Genomic DNA, 15,636 nt, shown 5'->3' with positions numbered 1-15,636 from the left:
GTGGCCACACCCTTAATTCCGGCACTCAGGATGTAGAGGCAGGAGAATCTCTGTGAGTTTGAGGCCAGCCTGGTCTGCAAAAGACAGCCAGGGCTACACAGAGAAACCCTGTCTCAAAAACAGCCAAAATAATCTAGTACTTTTAACCATGCCCCAAAAACCCATACAAAATCTTGCTGTTTGAAATATTGAGGGACCATGAAATTTGGGGATTCAGGAGTTGGGGAACACTCCTAAAGGAATCTAAAGTCTTGGGAGGATCACAGGGGCCACCTCTGAAATGATGGGGAGGGGCCAGACTGAAGCATTAGCTGTGCCCTTGCTGTGTGCTTGCAGTTCCTACTGAATTCTTAGGGCTGAAACAAGATAAAGGACTGCAGTGTAGAACCCGATGTTCCTGAGTCACCACTGGGGCATGGGGGAGGAATGGAGCTCAGCAGTCCGCTCTGGGTCTCACACAGTGGGCAGGCAGCCCAGGGATCGCTGGCTTCTTCCAACCACCCCCGCTTCTTTTCCGTGGTCACCCCTGAGGAACCACACAAGAGTTCAGGTTTCTCCCGGCATGCTTCTGCCTTCAGCTTGCTCCAAGTTATTCTTCTCTGGATTTGGTTGGGGTGGCAAGTCTCGACTGATTATACAGAGCCACGGAGTCACAGGTGCCAGGCGGGGTAGCTTTTTCGAGGCCAGGAATTCACACCCCTCCATGCCGCCCGCGTCTCGCTACACACATGCTGGATTAATTTGAACAAATGGGAAAGGGTAAAGAGAATGGCAAAAATGTATAGGTTTTGATTTATGATGAAAGCTGAGGAGAATGTTTATGTTGGCCAAGTGGCCAAGTGTGTGGGGAACCGGGCATGTCTTCGTTAGCGCCTGGAAGGTATGTGGACCCAAGAAGAGGAGTGGGGAGAGCTGGTGTTAGTATGACCCAAGGGGATATAATTCAGAGATACTGTCCAAGATGGGCAAATCCAGGGTGAATTTTAAGCATGATTTTCAGGGCTGTAAAGTGTTCCCTTTAGTGTCTTCAGCAACTCTTGGCAGCTGTGTCCCAGGAGCGACTCAGAGCGGACAGTCTGATGACTTTCAGGTGTAATGCCACCAGACCACTTGCCAGACAGCATGGCTTCCCGAGCATCACAATGATGATCCAGTAAGAGAAGAGCTTGGGTTTCTCTCTTATGAAGTGAGGTAGGATAATTATTAGATTCTGGAGCTAAGCATGCCCAGGGCAGGCATGCAGTGATTGCCCGTATGATGCTACCAAAACCTGTGCACTGTCTTTGCCCTCGTCATGAAGAATATTTCCTCCAAAGCCTGCATTTGGTCATGGTCGCTGCTCTTGATGGTATACGCTCACGACATGAGGTGGCAGTGACTTACCAAGGTTTTTATGGTAGACCCGCAAGGGACTTGTGGCCTTCCTCATCTTACACAAGAAAGCAGGCTTAGTGATGATGTGACCAGCCCAAGTCAGAGAGCTATCAAAAGGCAGTTCTAACCTTTTGAACCCAGACCCTTCTCTTCCTCCTGCCTCTGCATCTTTTCAAACTGCAGCTTCCCCATTACTTCTTTCTGGTGAGCTCACTTCTCTCCCCTCTGTTTGTTCCCTCATTCTTCAGAGCTGGTCCATGCGGTGTAAGGAGGCTGTCCTGGGCTCACAGTAGTTCACAGCTGCCTTTGAAATGCACACTTTTACATCGCACCAGCTGACACTGTTTGGCCTGGTGTCCAAGCTATCGTGGGTTATTTTGGGCCTCGCTTTCTAATCCTGCCTCTGCCCTTAGCCCTCCCCTCAGTGTAAGCCAGGTGTAAGTGGAGTAGAGGTTAGCCCAAACCGCTTGCTTGTTCTCCTGTATTATAGGTTGATTACATCATTATTGTGTACCTCTCACTCTTGGTGTAGAAAATGAGGTTTTATTTTGGCTTCTCAGGTCTTCTCCTTAATGTCAGGACAGATGCATCGATCAAGTTGTTTGGAGGCTTCTTGAGTCTATCCTTAAGTGACCTTGTCTGTGACCGTTACATTCAGCACCACGTGCTAGCTGTACACATAGCCGTCAGGGAATCTCAGCTGGTTCCGGGCTTTCAGTCCTTGTTCTACCTCTAACAAATGGCATGGTTTCAGGTAAGGCAGCTTCAGCTTTGCTTTCTATCTGCGAACGTGGTATTGTCGGAAGGCCTTCGGTGAGTCGAGACGCAGCCCAGCAGTCTTCCCTCACGTCCTGGTCATCATTCTTACGGGACCCTTAATCAGCGTGTTCTTTTGCCACACCCAGAGTGGTGCTTTCAATCAAGCCTTTTTTTTTTTTTTTTTTTTTTTTTTTTTGGTTTGGTGAGACAGGGGTTCTCTGTAGCTTTGGAGCCTGCTCAGAACAGGTCATTTTGGTCCAACAATCAATCCCTGCTTAGAAATGAAGCAGTTGATGAGAGGGCGGCAGGACCGGGCCTTCCAGGCGCAGGCCAGGCGTGTGGAGGCCTGGATGTTACCATGTGTGTTTAGAATGAGCTGCCGTGGGGCCGGTAACCCAGGGATATCCCAGGGGAGCAAAAGAGCCTGGAGCTGCAGGCTTGAATTCATCTTTCAAGGAATAGGAACCAAATGGACTGTTGACTGGTGTGTGACCAGTGTACAAGGGACATGCTATGTCATAATGCTTCTGAAGGCCTTTTTTTCGTATTTTGTTTTTTCAAGACAGGGTTTCTCTGTGTAGCCTTAACTGTCCTGGAACTCAGTCTGTAGACCAGGCTGGCCTTGAACTCACAGAGATCCACCTGCCTCCATCTCCTGAGTGCTGAGATTAAAGTCGTGCGCCACCACTGCCTGACTCTGATCAAGTCTTGTTGTTTATGTCTCTTGTTTGTTTCCTGTAGCCTGGTCTTCTCTGCTCTTGACCCATCTCCTTCATATCCACTCATGTGGACGATAAATGTTCCATTTCACTTGTTTTTTTGGCCAAAGTACCTGCTCCAAGAATTCGAAATACTTAGCTCCTAGTCCCACAGAGACACGGGATTGTCCAACAGAAGGGATTTTTCTAACTCGAGGAAACACCCAGGATCCTGCAGTTGGTTAGTAGCTGTGTTACATGGTGTTCTTTGTACCACCTGTTTTTTACCCTAATTTCATAGAGCATATATTCACAAGAGAGCATATTCCACCATAAAGTTTGATGACTCTCTCTAGGGACAGAGAGGTGCTTTTATCTACAGGCACCGTGGGGGCGCGGGCATTGTAGGTCAGTGGTAGAACTTTTGTCTAGTGTGCTTGAAGCTCCGGGTCAGTCTCCAGCCAACAAGACCAAATAAGCAATGAAGGCGCTTTTCCCCGTCGCTTCCGCTCATGTCAGGGATCACAAGACCTGATGTGTCTGGTGGAAAGTTATTTTCTGGCTGTGGCATTAGGAATTCCTGGCCGTTAAGTGGAGAATGTCTGCGCTGCTGCTACACTCGCCTTTTTATTTTTTATTTTTTATTGAGCCAGCACATCCGTGGACAGTGTGCACAGTGTGCCCGCCTCCACACCAGCCCCGCTCTTCTGCTCTTTGTTAGCCGGAACTTTATACTGCGGCTTCCTCCTTGGCTGGGTCATCTCTTCATTACAAACAGAAACATCTGGAAAAGTAGGGGACAATGCTACAAGGTACAGCCTGTACTCCTCACGAGACCCAACTGTAGCTAACACTTGCCCTGTTTGGTTATAATTTGGAAAATATTTTAAGATCTAACAGTTACGCTTTGGGTATAGTCTTTGTTGGGTTGCAGCATCTCACCGTTTGTCTAAAGTGACATATTCCTAAAAAGCTAGATGACCCTCTCTCGATGTCGCCACCCCAGCGTCAGCTGTCACTCAGGACACCCTCATTTTCCATCTCTAAAACTATTGCTTGTTCTTCTGTTTTTGTTTTGATTTTCAAGACAGGGTTTCTCTGTGTTACAGAGGCTTTGCTGTTTCAGAGTTTGCTTTGTAGACCAGGCTGGTCTTACCTGATTTCCAGCTTACTGGAAATGAGATCGGAAGGCTTGATTAGATTCCAGAGGAACATTCTTGGCAGGGATCTTTCCGGGGTGGTGCTGTGCCCTTCAAGAGATGGCACGCCACGTCCCATTGTTACCACTGTGAACTGTGCTGGCTGAGCAGGGGTGGCGACAGACATGGCCTTCCTTAAGAAGCGCTTGCTTCCTTGCAGCTAGTGTTTAATCTATAAGGCAATTTTTCTCTTTGGAACCATGAAAACCAATTCTTCCCAGTCAGTCTTCCACCCATGGCTTTGGCGGCCATTAACGCCCAGATTTATTTCTTTCTTGTTTGTAACATAATTGTGTCCTAGGTCCATTTCAGTTTGTTCTTTCACGGAGAGAGCTGTGTTTACTCTCGCAAGGGTTCAGTTGTAAGCTCTGATGATCCATGGCCCTCCTTGACCTTAAATCCACTGTGGGAAAACTCCGCTCTATGATGTCTTAGCGTGAGACTCAGGGTTTAGGCAGGAGACAGGAAGTCCTGGCGATGTACTGGCGTAGGAGTACTGAGTGACAGAATGGATACTGACCCCTGCCGAGTATAAGCACCTGTTTTGCTGGAGCAAGGAAGGAAGTTTGCTTTTAGTCAGTGACCAAAGTTCAAACTAAAGAAGGCTGGTGTGAACTTTGCACTAGCTACCTAATTACCTCACCTAACTACGTGTCTCTGCACTGGGCATTCCTGTGTGCTTGCACAGGGCATTTCTGTGTGCTTGCACACTGAGCATTTCTGTGTGCTTGCACATTGGGCATTTTTGTGTGCGTGCACAGGACATTTCTGTGCGTTTGCACACTGGGCATTTCTGTGTGCTTGCTCTGGCATTTTGAAACAGATCACCCTCGGAATTGAGAACCCTGATGATCCTGACTCATTCTGGGGGAAAGTTGGGAGTGGGCTTTCTCCAGAGCTCCCGAGAACACATGCTCAAGCTCCAAACCCGAAAGGCTCCTTTTTTGGCACTGCGGCATCTTTGTGTGTCGGCATCTTAGGAATCTGGGGGAACCATATAAAGATCAGAAATGAGTCTGGCCCGAGAGGCTCCCTCTGACATGGTAATTCCAGTTGGTTGAATCCTGGCCCACTCGGATGAGACCATATAAAGAGGCTGCTTCCTGAGTTTCCCGCGCTCTGCCTCTCCCGGGCTTCTTTTAGTAGCATGCTGGTATTTCAGGACTGCAGCCGTGGTCACGTGCTCTCAACCCTTTACTCGCAGTCATTCCTGCCCTGGGTTTATTTTTGGAGACAGTACATTTTTGCTTCTCTATGCGGAGCTATGCGGGGTCCTGCCCCCTCCGCCCGGCAGCGGCAGCCCCAGCAGGCTATGATTAGTTCCCACAGTCGAGATGTGGCTTGGTTTTCCAGAGAGAACAGAGGGATGCTGCCTGAGGGCTGCTGTCACCAGGCCTCATTTCTGCCCTTCATGGGGTTACATAACCCAAGACTCCTCTTTACAAAAAAGTGTGTGTGTGTGTGTGTGTGTGTGTGTGTGTGTGTGTGTGTGATGTCATCTGGCAGAAAGTCAGCCAAAGTTGGAAATGGCTTTTCTGACTGATGTCTTGGGGTCTTACCTCTGGATCTTAGAAGCAGAGTCATTTGAAAATTCAAAAGTCAGGGACTTTTGAATTTGAGGGTCAGTCCTCTCTTCTGGTGCTGAAGATCATTGGGGCTGTACGTTCTTTCCTCCCCAACACAGGAATAACATCACTGTCTCATCCAGAGCACCTGTAGGAACAGAGTGTGCTAGCCTCCAAGGTGCTCCAGGTGCTCCCAGGTGCTCCAGATGCTCCCAGGCAAGTTCTGCACTTGATGGACTCTTGGGAGGCAGGGTGGCAACTGTCTTCTTAGCCTGCCCGAAGCCTGGGAGTCTCCTTCCAAGGAGGGACCCCAGCAGACTCTTTCCCTTTTAAATGAAAGAGTCATTATGGAGAGAACTCAGGCATGTACGAGCTAAGAAAAAAGTATGAATCATACATTCGTGTCTCTTCGGGTCCTATCCAGACCTGAAGGGCAGGATGGAGAGGGATCTGTGGCCCCCGTGGGAGAGGTAGAACTGCAGCTGGAGCTCAGAGCACTGAGCTGGGTAGGGCCTTCAGGACTGCAGGACTCCGGCCTCTGAGCTGTGACCTTCAGGAAAGAAAAGGCCTGTGGGTCCCAGAAGGAGCAGTGGGAATGGCTTAGCCTCAGGTTGTCCTGTGTTTCAGCTTGCCCCGGGAAGGTCTTGGGACTCTTAAGAGATGGAGATTCTTGGGTGCCTAGATGTCACCAGAGTTTCCAGGAAGGGCATCAAGGCAACCAGGGGATAGGCAGTCCATGTAGAAGGAACCAGTTGACTTTCTGAAACTGCATTACCCGAAGTCAGTCATCTACTTCCATGTCAAGCAGACCGTCTGCACTCCGTTTAAGAAGCGGCAGTGCCAGCAGGGCGCACCTGGCGTCACTTGGCTTGCATCATCAGTGCTCAGCATGTGTCCCCAGGATCCCTGACCATGACATCGATGGAGCTACAGCATTTGCTTTTGGTTGTGTGCTGTCTCTGGTATCACTATCATGTCACCATCCCTGCTGTCACATACACACACCCTTGGGTTGTGTGTCTGTCTGTCTGCCTGCCCGCCTGCCTGCCTGCCTTTTTCAGTGCTGGGAATCAGATTCAGTTAGGCCAAGTGCTCTTCTTGGGAGCAGCACTGAAGCCCTTTTCATGTATTTCTCAATCCAGGGCAAGACTCACCTTCTCCATAATGCTTCCCTGACTTGGCCTTCCTCTGCGTGTCCTGAGTTGGCACCATTCTCTTTGCCCTTCAGCTGTGTGCCAAGTCCTGGGAACATGCTTGTCAGAGTAGTCTTTAAGATGCCCCAGGACGAAGTGGCTTCATGAGCCACCAGGGTGACAAGAAAGTGCACGGCTGCCTGGAGCTCTTCTGTGCCGAAGGGGAGGCCTCACCTCAGCCTCAGCTCTGCCTCCCTGGCGCACTGTGGCTCCCTGAACTCAGTCTGCCACTGCTACCATCCTGGCCTCCTGGGTTTAGCTTCAACCTGATGTGTGTTCACACAGGTTTCACATAGACCTGAAGTTTGCCTCCTGTTGACCTCATTGAGCTAGAGACATCTGAAGACAAGGATGGCATAGTTTTCTGTCTCTGCACCAGGATTGAGCCCAGGAAATGAAGTTGAACTCTGCAGAAGACTCCTTGTAATTTGGAATAGCGGGTAATGAAGTCTGTCTCATCCAGCCAGGATGTTTATGTGACCTTGACAGGACTCCCAGGCCTGGAGACCATTTCCAGTTCTTGGTCTCAATAATCAGCCCAAAGTGTAAACATTCCCCACCAGGAGATGGACCTCTCCCTCTGAGTGTGCAGGTTCCGGTTCTGCAGTGTGCTGAGTCCTGCCTGTCCCTCCTCACCTCCTAGGGTACCAGCCTGTCTGTCAACTCCGCTTGGTTTAGAACAGCCATGGGAATCTAGCTCCCGGGGTGCCTAGGAGGGTATTTGGGAAAGGTTAACTGACAGGATGCTAGCACCAGCCGTGGGTGGGGGAGGAGGCAGCAAGCTGTGCAGATGTACTCATCTGTCTTCATGATGACGGAATGCAGTGTGAGCTGTCCCCTTCCCCTCCATCCACTGCGCCTTTCCTGACACAATGGCCCGCACCCTCAAGCTACCAGCTAAAGCATACCCCCTTTCCGTTAGGTTTCTGCCATCCTCCACGCTGCCAGCTGAGCCAGTGAAGAGAAGCACCCAGTATGTCTCTCGTCAGCTGATTCTTCCGAGCAGTGGGAAGGCACGTGTGTGTCTCCTGACTACCCCAGCCCTTCTGAGCTTTACCAAGACCGTAGTGGCGGGAGTCCTGTTGCCTGCCTATCTGTCCTGAGGTCTCCTCGCATGCCCCCTCTCCTAGATGCTCCGGTGTTTGGGGAAGAGGAGGAGCAGCCTCCACCGTGGTGTATATTACGCCAGCTCTGGGAGGTTTCTGCCATTTGTGAAGAAAAACTTGGATTTTAGAGCTAGATGTCAAGCAGCTGGGCTTGGAGGACTGGCTGCTATGCGGCCGACTTTTTGTTTCTCAGTCAAGGGCGCCATTTTGTGACTGGTAAAGTGAGAAGAACCAGGTGACTGTGACCCGTAGGAGGGGAAGCTCTTTGCTCACCCCCAGTGGCCTTGGCTTCCTGGGGCCTGGTTAGAGGTGAAGTCTCTCACCTTAGTTGCAGTGACTGAGGAGATCTGGCCTGCCTGAAAGGAGTCTGGCTTTAATTTTCCACACAATAAACACACAAATGATTGTGTGTTTGATTATGGTCTGGTCTTTCCTGTGTGGCAGTAGTCATGGTGGTGACAGTGACGGTAGAGGAGACAGGCCTGGCACTGTTCTACACACTTAGCCGTCCTGTCTGTCAGCAGGCCACTCCCTCACCGTTTGAGGGGATTTCTCAAAAGCCACTTTTCAGAAGAAGTCTGTATCACTTCTGCTCCTTTTCCATGCACCTCTGCCCGTGCCGTCACGGTGACCACATGCAGAGCAGAGAAGAATCAGTGCACGAGAGTCAGTCTCCTCCTGACATCCTGGACTCCTGGCATCTTACAGAAAAGCTCCCCAACAGACTGAGTGCTCCCCGTACTTTACTATCAGAGGTTCTGTTTGGGTTCATCCTGTCTTTCCCGATAGCTGAAGCAGAGAAATGGTTGGAGACCACCAGGTGTCGGCTGCACCAGCCTCAGGGAGTGCAGTTAGACTAGGCCATGGTTCAGCTACAGCCATGCTTCTCAACCATCCTGATGCTGCGGCCCTTTAATACAGTTCTTTATGTTGCGGTGCCCCCCCCCAAAATAACTGTCATTTTTCTACTGTTATGAATCCTAATGTAAATATCCGATGTGCAGGTTGCCTGATATGGGACCCCCCATGAAAGGATCATTAGACCCCCAAAGTGGTTGCAACCCACAGGTTGAGAACCACTGAACTAATTAATGGCTACGTCAAAGTGTGTTCATTCTGCCCATTGGGCACGCCAGAAAAGATCACACTGCCTGCTTTTCTCAGAAACTGCATGGCCTCTCCCCATTTCTGGTAAGCAGCAGCAGAACAGAGAATTCTGTACCGGGGATAAAAACAGTGCCGTGGTACAGTTGCAACCGAAGGAACATTAGCAGGAAGGAAGCAGAGGTGAGGACAGGTGAGGGGCGTCCACGTGTGTCCCCTGCCCCCGGGGATGCTCCTGCTCAGCCTCAGTATTAACGGATATTCCAGTTTGTCGAGACAGCTGGAAACTGACTGGTAGTGTGGAAATCTTCCAATTCTTAGATGGTATCATAAATTGAAAACAAACAAAAGAAATTGTGAGGCCAAACAAAACATGGCAATTAATTAATGTCCACACTGCGTTGTCTCAGGGAAAACGGGGCCATCCTCTGGTAGGTAGGCTTTTCTCGATTTTTAAGAGATTTATGTGCATGCATGCATGAGCATTTGTGGGTGTGAACCTGTGCACATGCGTGAAGGCCCGAATAGGGCAGCAGGTGTCCTCCTCCATCACTCTCTACCTATTTCTTTTGAGGCAGGGACTTCCCCTGAATCTGAAGCTGGAGTTTTCCTGGCGGGGCTGAAAGCCAGCCAGCCTCAGTGATCCCTGCATCTCCACTGTCTGCAGAGATGGGATTAGATGTGTGCACAAGATGCCCTGATTGTTATTTGGGTGCTGGGATTTGAATTCTGCTCCTTATGATCAGAATAGCAAGCATTCTTAGTCACTGGACCATTTTTCCAGCCTACCCCACCCCCTTTTGGAGACAGTGTCTCTCTGTGTAGCCCAGGCTGGCCATGAATTCATGACTCAGCCTCCCAAATGCTGACATTATCAACATGCTCTGCCTTGCCTGACCATAAATCGGTTTAAAACATCTCAAGGGGGCTCACTGTGGGTCAGTTCAGTTCAAACGTTTGTGCCATCAACATAATGTCTTATGCATGGCAGGAGACAAGACAAGGTCCTTTGATTCTGCGTGTCACTTGGGTCCCTCTGCCTAAATAGAGATGCCCTGCCCGCTCTGTGCTGTCAGAAGAAGGCCCCTTACCTCCGCAGCTCAAACCTGGATTCCTGGGGCGGAAAATCCAGTTGATTCTTTGTGGTTGTTTGTCTCACTGTGTAATTCAGGCTAGCCTCAAACTTGGAATCCTCCTGCTTCAGCCTCTTGAGTGCTAGGATTAGGGGCATGCGTCATTGGACTTGGCTCTACTTGCTTCTGCCTGGATCCAGTACACTGGGCTTCAACCAGCTGTGTCTAAGGGAAATCAGGGTATGGAATACATGGCTGCTTCTTCCAGCCTGTTAGGTGGACTGAGCAACAAGGGCTTGGCCCCTTAGTACAGCGTTGGGTCTCCCTTCCTCTCTCCCTCTCCAGGGACAGAAGGTAGATGCTTCTGTATTTAAGATGCCTCTAAGCGTGACCGGCTTGCAGGGCTTCCTCTGGCTCTGTTGCCGGTCTCTAATGTAGAAAGCTGAATTTGTTTGTTTGTTTGTTTTCCCCAAGTGCTCACTGAGGTGTGGGTATTTTATCCCACGGCTTGGATCCTTCTCAGTCATTTCCAGCAGGCCCTGCCTTCTACCACAGAAAGACCCTGTGCGTAACTGGGACACTTGTTCGCCAGGCTGGGACTGCTAAGCTGGAAAGAAAACTGATCACTATGTTAAAAAAAAAACAAAACCGAATACCAGAAACAGGCTCGATGGGGTGGCGCACACCTTTAATCCCAGTACTCAGGTGAATCTCTGTGACTTTGAGGCTAGCTTGTAGTGTGGGAAGTCCTTCTGTATATGTGTTGTTTTCATTAACCAATAATAAAATGAATAAAGGTTAATGAATAAAGAAGCTGCTTTTAGCCAATGGCTTAACAGAATATAGTCAGGCTGGAAGAGATACATAGAGAGAGGAGACGGAGTCAGAGAGAAGCCATATAGCCACCGTGGGAGACAAACGTACTAAAACCTTGGTGGTAAGCCAGTCACATGATAATACACAGATGAATAAAAATGGGTCAATTTAAGATGTAAGAGTTAGCCAGAAGTATGCTTAAGCTATTGGCCAAGCAGTATTGTAGTTAATACAAATTTCTGTGTGATTATTTTGGGTCAGAGCAGCTGGGGAACAAACGAGTTGCCTCCACCTAATGTAGGCCTCTGTGTATTTCTTTGGGACTAAATGGCTGCAGGACCAGGAGGAGCAGAAAGCTCCGCCAACCAGCCTGGCCTACAGAGCAAATTCCAGGATAGCCAGGGCTACACAGAAAAAACAAAACACCTATCCTGAAACAAACCAAAATAACAACAAAACATCAAAAGCATGAAGGCATGCAGGCATATTGAGAGGGTGTTTGCATCAAACGGTCCTATCAGACTTCAGAGAGGAGGGCACAGTGACATGACATTTCGGTCCAGGGGTCAGCAAACCACATCCTTCCCCTCACAGTTGGCCCGCTGCCTGGCTTTAGACTTTCTGTTTTGTTTTTGAAAGTCAGCTATACCCGTTTGCCTTAGTATCAGAACTGTTTTTCTTCACAATGTCAGAGTTCAGTGGTCACACCAGAGACTGTGTGACCCATAAAAGAGATACTTGCCTCCTAGTCCTTTGTAGAAGTTTACTGACCCCTGTTGCAGCCCGTTCGTCAGAACTCCTCTCCAGACTGGGAGCCACGGCTAGGATTTTATGAAGTTCTTGGAAAAAGAAAACTGAGATTTCAAAAAAACCAAAAAACAAAACAAAAAAAAAACCAAAAAACCACTCCTGGAAGAAGGCTGTGTAATTTAAAATAGGACGCGTTCTGGGCTGTTTCACTGGCTCAGGTGTTTAGAAGCTTGCTATTGGGTGGTATTTTTATTTCCACCGTGCGGGTTAAGAATTTGTCCAGTAGGGTTTCTGGCCATGCCCATTCTAGGGGAGTGCTTCCTGGCCAAATGGCTTGAGGAAAGTAGAACCCGCCAGCATCGTGTTTATGTCCGCTAAGCAAACCTTACTCTTAAATCTTCATTTTATTACCTTTATTCTTATAAAAGTAATGTAAATAGGCCATTAGAAGTCAGAAAATTGGTACAACACAGGGATGGGCAATTTAAACTGCCCTTGGTTGGGAGCCGCTATTATGTGTATAGAGCTAATGAACTAAGTAAAAATATTTGTGGTCATTTGCAAAATCAGATCCTTTATTCCTGCTGGTTTGAAATGTTTTTTAAATTAATGTATATGAACTTTGATATTTTTGTGACATAGTTTTACATTATTTGCATACCGTTTGGTATCTATCCTTTTACTTAGTTTCTCATTGCTGTCTGTTTTGTTGTTGACAAGTGTTGGTTACGCAGAAATGACATATATTCGTCCGTGTTTGTGTCCTTGTGATAATTTCTGGGTTTAGAATTGCTGTTTTAGGGCTGGAGGGATGGCTCAGCAGGCTTCTCTTCCAGAGACCTGGGTTCCAGCCCCCTAGCACCCACGTGGTGGCTCATAACCATCGGCTAACTCCAGTTCCAGGGGACCTGGTGCCCTCTTCTGGCCATGCTAGGCCTTGGCCACATGTGGTGCACAGATACACATTCAGGCAGACCATCCCCCACACAGAAAGTAAAACTAAAGAAATCTTTAAAGAGAGAGAAGAAAGAAAAAGAATTACGGCCTTAACAGGCATAAGCAGGCTGGGGAGGTGGCTCAGGAGGTAAAACATCAGGTCCTCAGAACCCACATAAGAAGCTGAGCATGGAGGGCTGGAGAGATGGCTCAGAGGTTAAGAGCACTGCCTGCTCTTCCAAAGGTCCTGAGTTCAATTCCCAGCAACCACATGGTGGCTCATAACCATCTGTAATGGTGTCTGGTGCCTTCTTCTGGCCTGCAGGCATACACACAGACAGAATATTGTATACATAATAAATAAATAAATATTATATATATATATATATATATATATATATATATATATATATGCACAGGGAGGGAAAGACAGGTAGAGCCTTGCAGCTCATTGCTCAGCCAGGCCTCAGCCAGCCTTGCCTGATCAGTGAGATCCAGGTTCAGTGAGACCTCGTCTAAAGATGTCAGTAAGGAGAACAGCTGAGGAGAGACACCCAGTGCTACTTTGGGTCTCTGTACATGTGAACATATCCCCTAATCCCACATACATGCATACACCACATGTACACACACACACACACACACACACACACATACGCATGCATGTACACATGCACGTGTGCACACTGAAAATGCAGCTCACTGGTAGAGTTTGTACTTAGCGTGAATGAGGCCCTGGGTTTATTTTCCAGACCTGAAAAAACAAAAACCAAAACGTTGAGTATTTTAAGTGTTCAGTAGACATCTGCCAGCTGTCCATCAGGAACAGTATGCTGATCTCCACACCCACCAGGAAGGATGATGGGATGGTTTCCGTAGGAAATTAGAATCTATTTTCATATTTTTATTGGGGAAGTGCTTCAGTGGGCTGACTTGGTTCAGGTGACCTGAACCTGGTGCTCTGTGGTATTGGGAGGCACAAGCTGAGTGACTGCCGTCTGCTTCTCTCACACAGGCTCCCCCACCAAAACCCCCTCGACGGCAGGGAGGCTGGGCGGACGACTCCATAAAGGTGTCAAAGTGAGTACATGACTCCCCGGGATAAGCTAGGGTGGGCAGGGCGCTATGGAGACGGGGACGGCATGCCTGTGTTGTCATCTTTGTAACCTTACCGAGGCAAGTCACACGCTTTTTAAGAATACAATCTAATTCTTCTTAGTTCTGCACCTGTTACCTGGTCAATTTTAGGACATTTTTCTCCCATCCCATGAAACAAGCCCCGTACCTCTTAACGTTCCTTTTCCACATCACCCCAACTTCCCACCCATGGGTAGTAGTTAGTTGCTGTCTCTGACTTGCTTCTTCTGAGGTCTGTGTCAGTGGGCCCTGGTTTATTCCCTCCTTTATGACTCCTCTCTCTTGCTTGACTGGCCATTTCCAAAGTCCAGCCCTGCTCCATTCATCTCTCCAGCCTGCTGGAGTTGCCCATTGGTTTCTCGGATGAACTCTGTAGTGTGTCTGCATTAGGCATAGATCATTCATTTGCGAAGAACAGGACAGGTGTCCCCTCGCCGCCTCGTTGGCATCTCATGTTTATCATAAGCCAGTGCTGGGAGCTGGTGAGAACACTGGTCCATGATAATTCAATATTGTCTTATTCTCACCTCTCCTTTGGAGCTCCTAGAAGGAGCAACCAGTGCCACAGGCCCGTCACATCCCCTTTTGGTTGTGTGGGACTGTGGATGTTGGGTCCGTTCTCACCAGCTGAATAAGGTTGAGCAAAGTGTTCAGGATCCCTGAGCCTCTGGATGTCAGTGCTGACAGGGTGGTGCGGGGGTTGAAGCAACAAGACCAGTGCTGTTGTGATAGCCAACCCCTTTCTCACCCAGCCACCCATCCTTATGCCAGAGGCCTCGTGGTTCCGTGTTGAGTGATGGCAGAGCATGGTGATCGGGAGGCACAGATCCTGGAACCAGAATGCCTGGTTTCAAATCCTGACTATGCTCCGTGTTACACCACAGTGATGCTGAGCAGGTGATTAAGCTCTCTGGCTTCTGTTTCCTCATCTCTGCATCAGGGTTAAGTAGCTCTTACTTCAGTGGATTGGTGAGAGGACCGCATGGGTTCATAGATGAGAAAGAAGCATTCAGGAGGCACTAGGTAGATGCTGCTGCTGCTGCTGCTGTTGCTGCTGCTGCTGCTGCTATGGGATTATTGGGTTTCTTTTCTTCATCCCTTCACAGTTCAAGGCCAGCCTGGTCTACAAGAGCTAGTTCCAGGACTGGCTCCAAAATACAGAGAGACCTTGTCTCGAAAAACAAAAACAAAAACAAACAACCAAAAAAACCCACAGACATATACAAAAATTACAGTGGGTTGAAGATATATAGTCTTAGAGTAGACATTACCTGTAATTAGAATTTCTTTGAGTAGTTGTCTTCAAAATAACATATTTAGAGGTTTTTCTTAGCCCAGGGATATAGCTCAGTGAAAGAGAGTTTGCCCAGCATGTGAAGGCTCTAGGTTCTGTCCCCAGCACTAGAACAGAGTAAAAACCAACAGCAGGTTATATTTCTTTGTAATCCATTGCATCCCTTTTTCCCATTGCCTTTTCCCTCCATCTCCCTTATCTTCTGTATTCCTGAACCATTCCAAAGCAAGTTGTAAATGTGATATTTATCCCTTTATACTAAAGCTCACATCTTCTAGCGTGGTCACAGAATCTTGATCACTGGGTCACTGCATAGTTACTTAATAGTATCGGATATGTCATTTACATTTAAATGGCCCTCTTTGTCCTTCGATGCCTTCTTAGCTCTGAAATCCAATCAGAATCCACTAGTTCTATATCCTCCTCCCTCTCCTCCTCTCTCTATCTCTCTCCCTTTTTTTGGGGTGGAGACAGGGTCTTTATAACCTAGCCTCAAACCCATATCCGTCCTCTCGCCTCAGCCTCTCAAGTGCTGCAATTCCAGGTACACGGCACCAGGCCCGGCTTCTTCTCCTTTCTTAACCCATAACAGCTCCCGTTCCTGTGGGGTCTGTGGACTGTCCGAGGCACCC

At 48.5% G+C, this 15,636-nt stretch overlaps 1 protein-coding gene across 2 annotated transcripts in view; it reads left to right on the top strand.

The window, feature by feature from the left end:
- The window catches only part of Ift43 (intraflagellar transport 43), a 79,430-nt gene that overhangs the window by 18,379 nt on the left and 45,415 nt on the right, over positions 1-15,636 (top strand). The window contains exons 1-2 of one of the 2 annotated variants that reach the window (XM_087911613.1): positions 3,329-3,643; positions 13,589-13,653. In XM_087911613.1, coding sequence (XP_087767739.1) covers positions 3,344-3,643; positions 13,589-13,653 — 365 coding nt within the window. In that variant the 5' untranslated portion in view covers positions 3,329-3,343. Of the gene's footprint in view, positions 1-3,328; positions 3,644-13,588; positions 13,654-15,636 lie in introns of those variants that run through there. The other variant, XM_048449252.3, reaches the window with a different exon arrangement.

The sequence above is a fragment of the Myodes glareolus genome, chromosome 11, assembly GCF_982192425.1.
Source record: "Myodes glareolus chromosome 11, mMyoGla1.1, whole genome shotgun sequence".
Taxonomy (NCBI): Eukaryota; Metazoa; Chordata; class Mammalia; order Rodentia; family Cricetidae; genus Myodes; species Myodes glareolus.
Note: the sequence above shows the minus strand (reverse complement) of the source record. Positions and strands in the feature narration are given on the sequence as shown.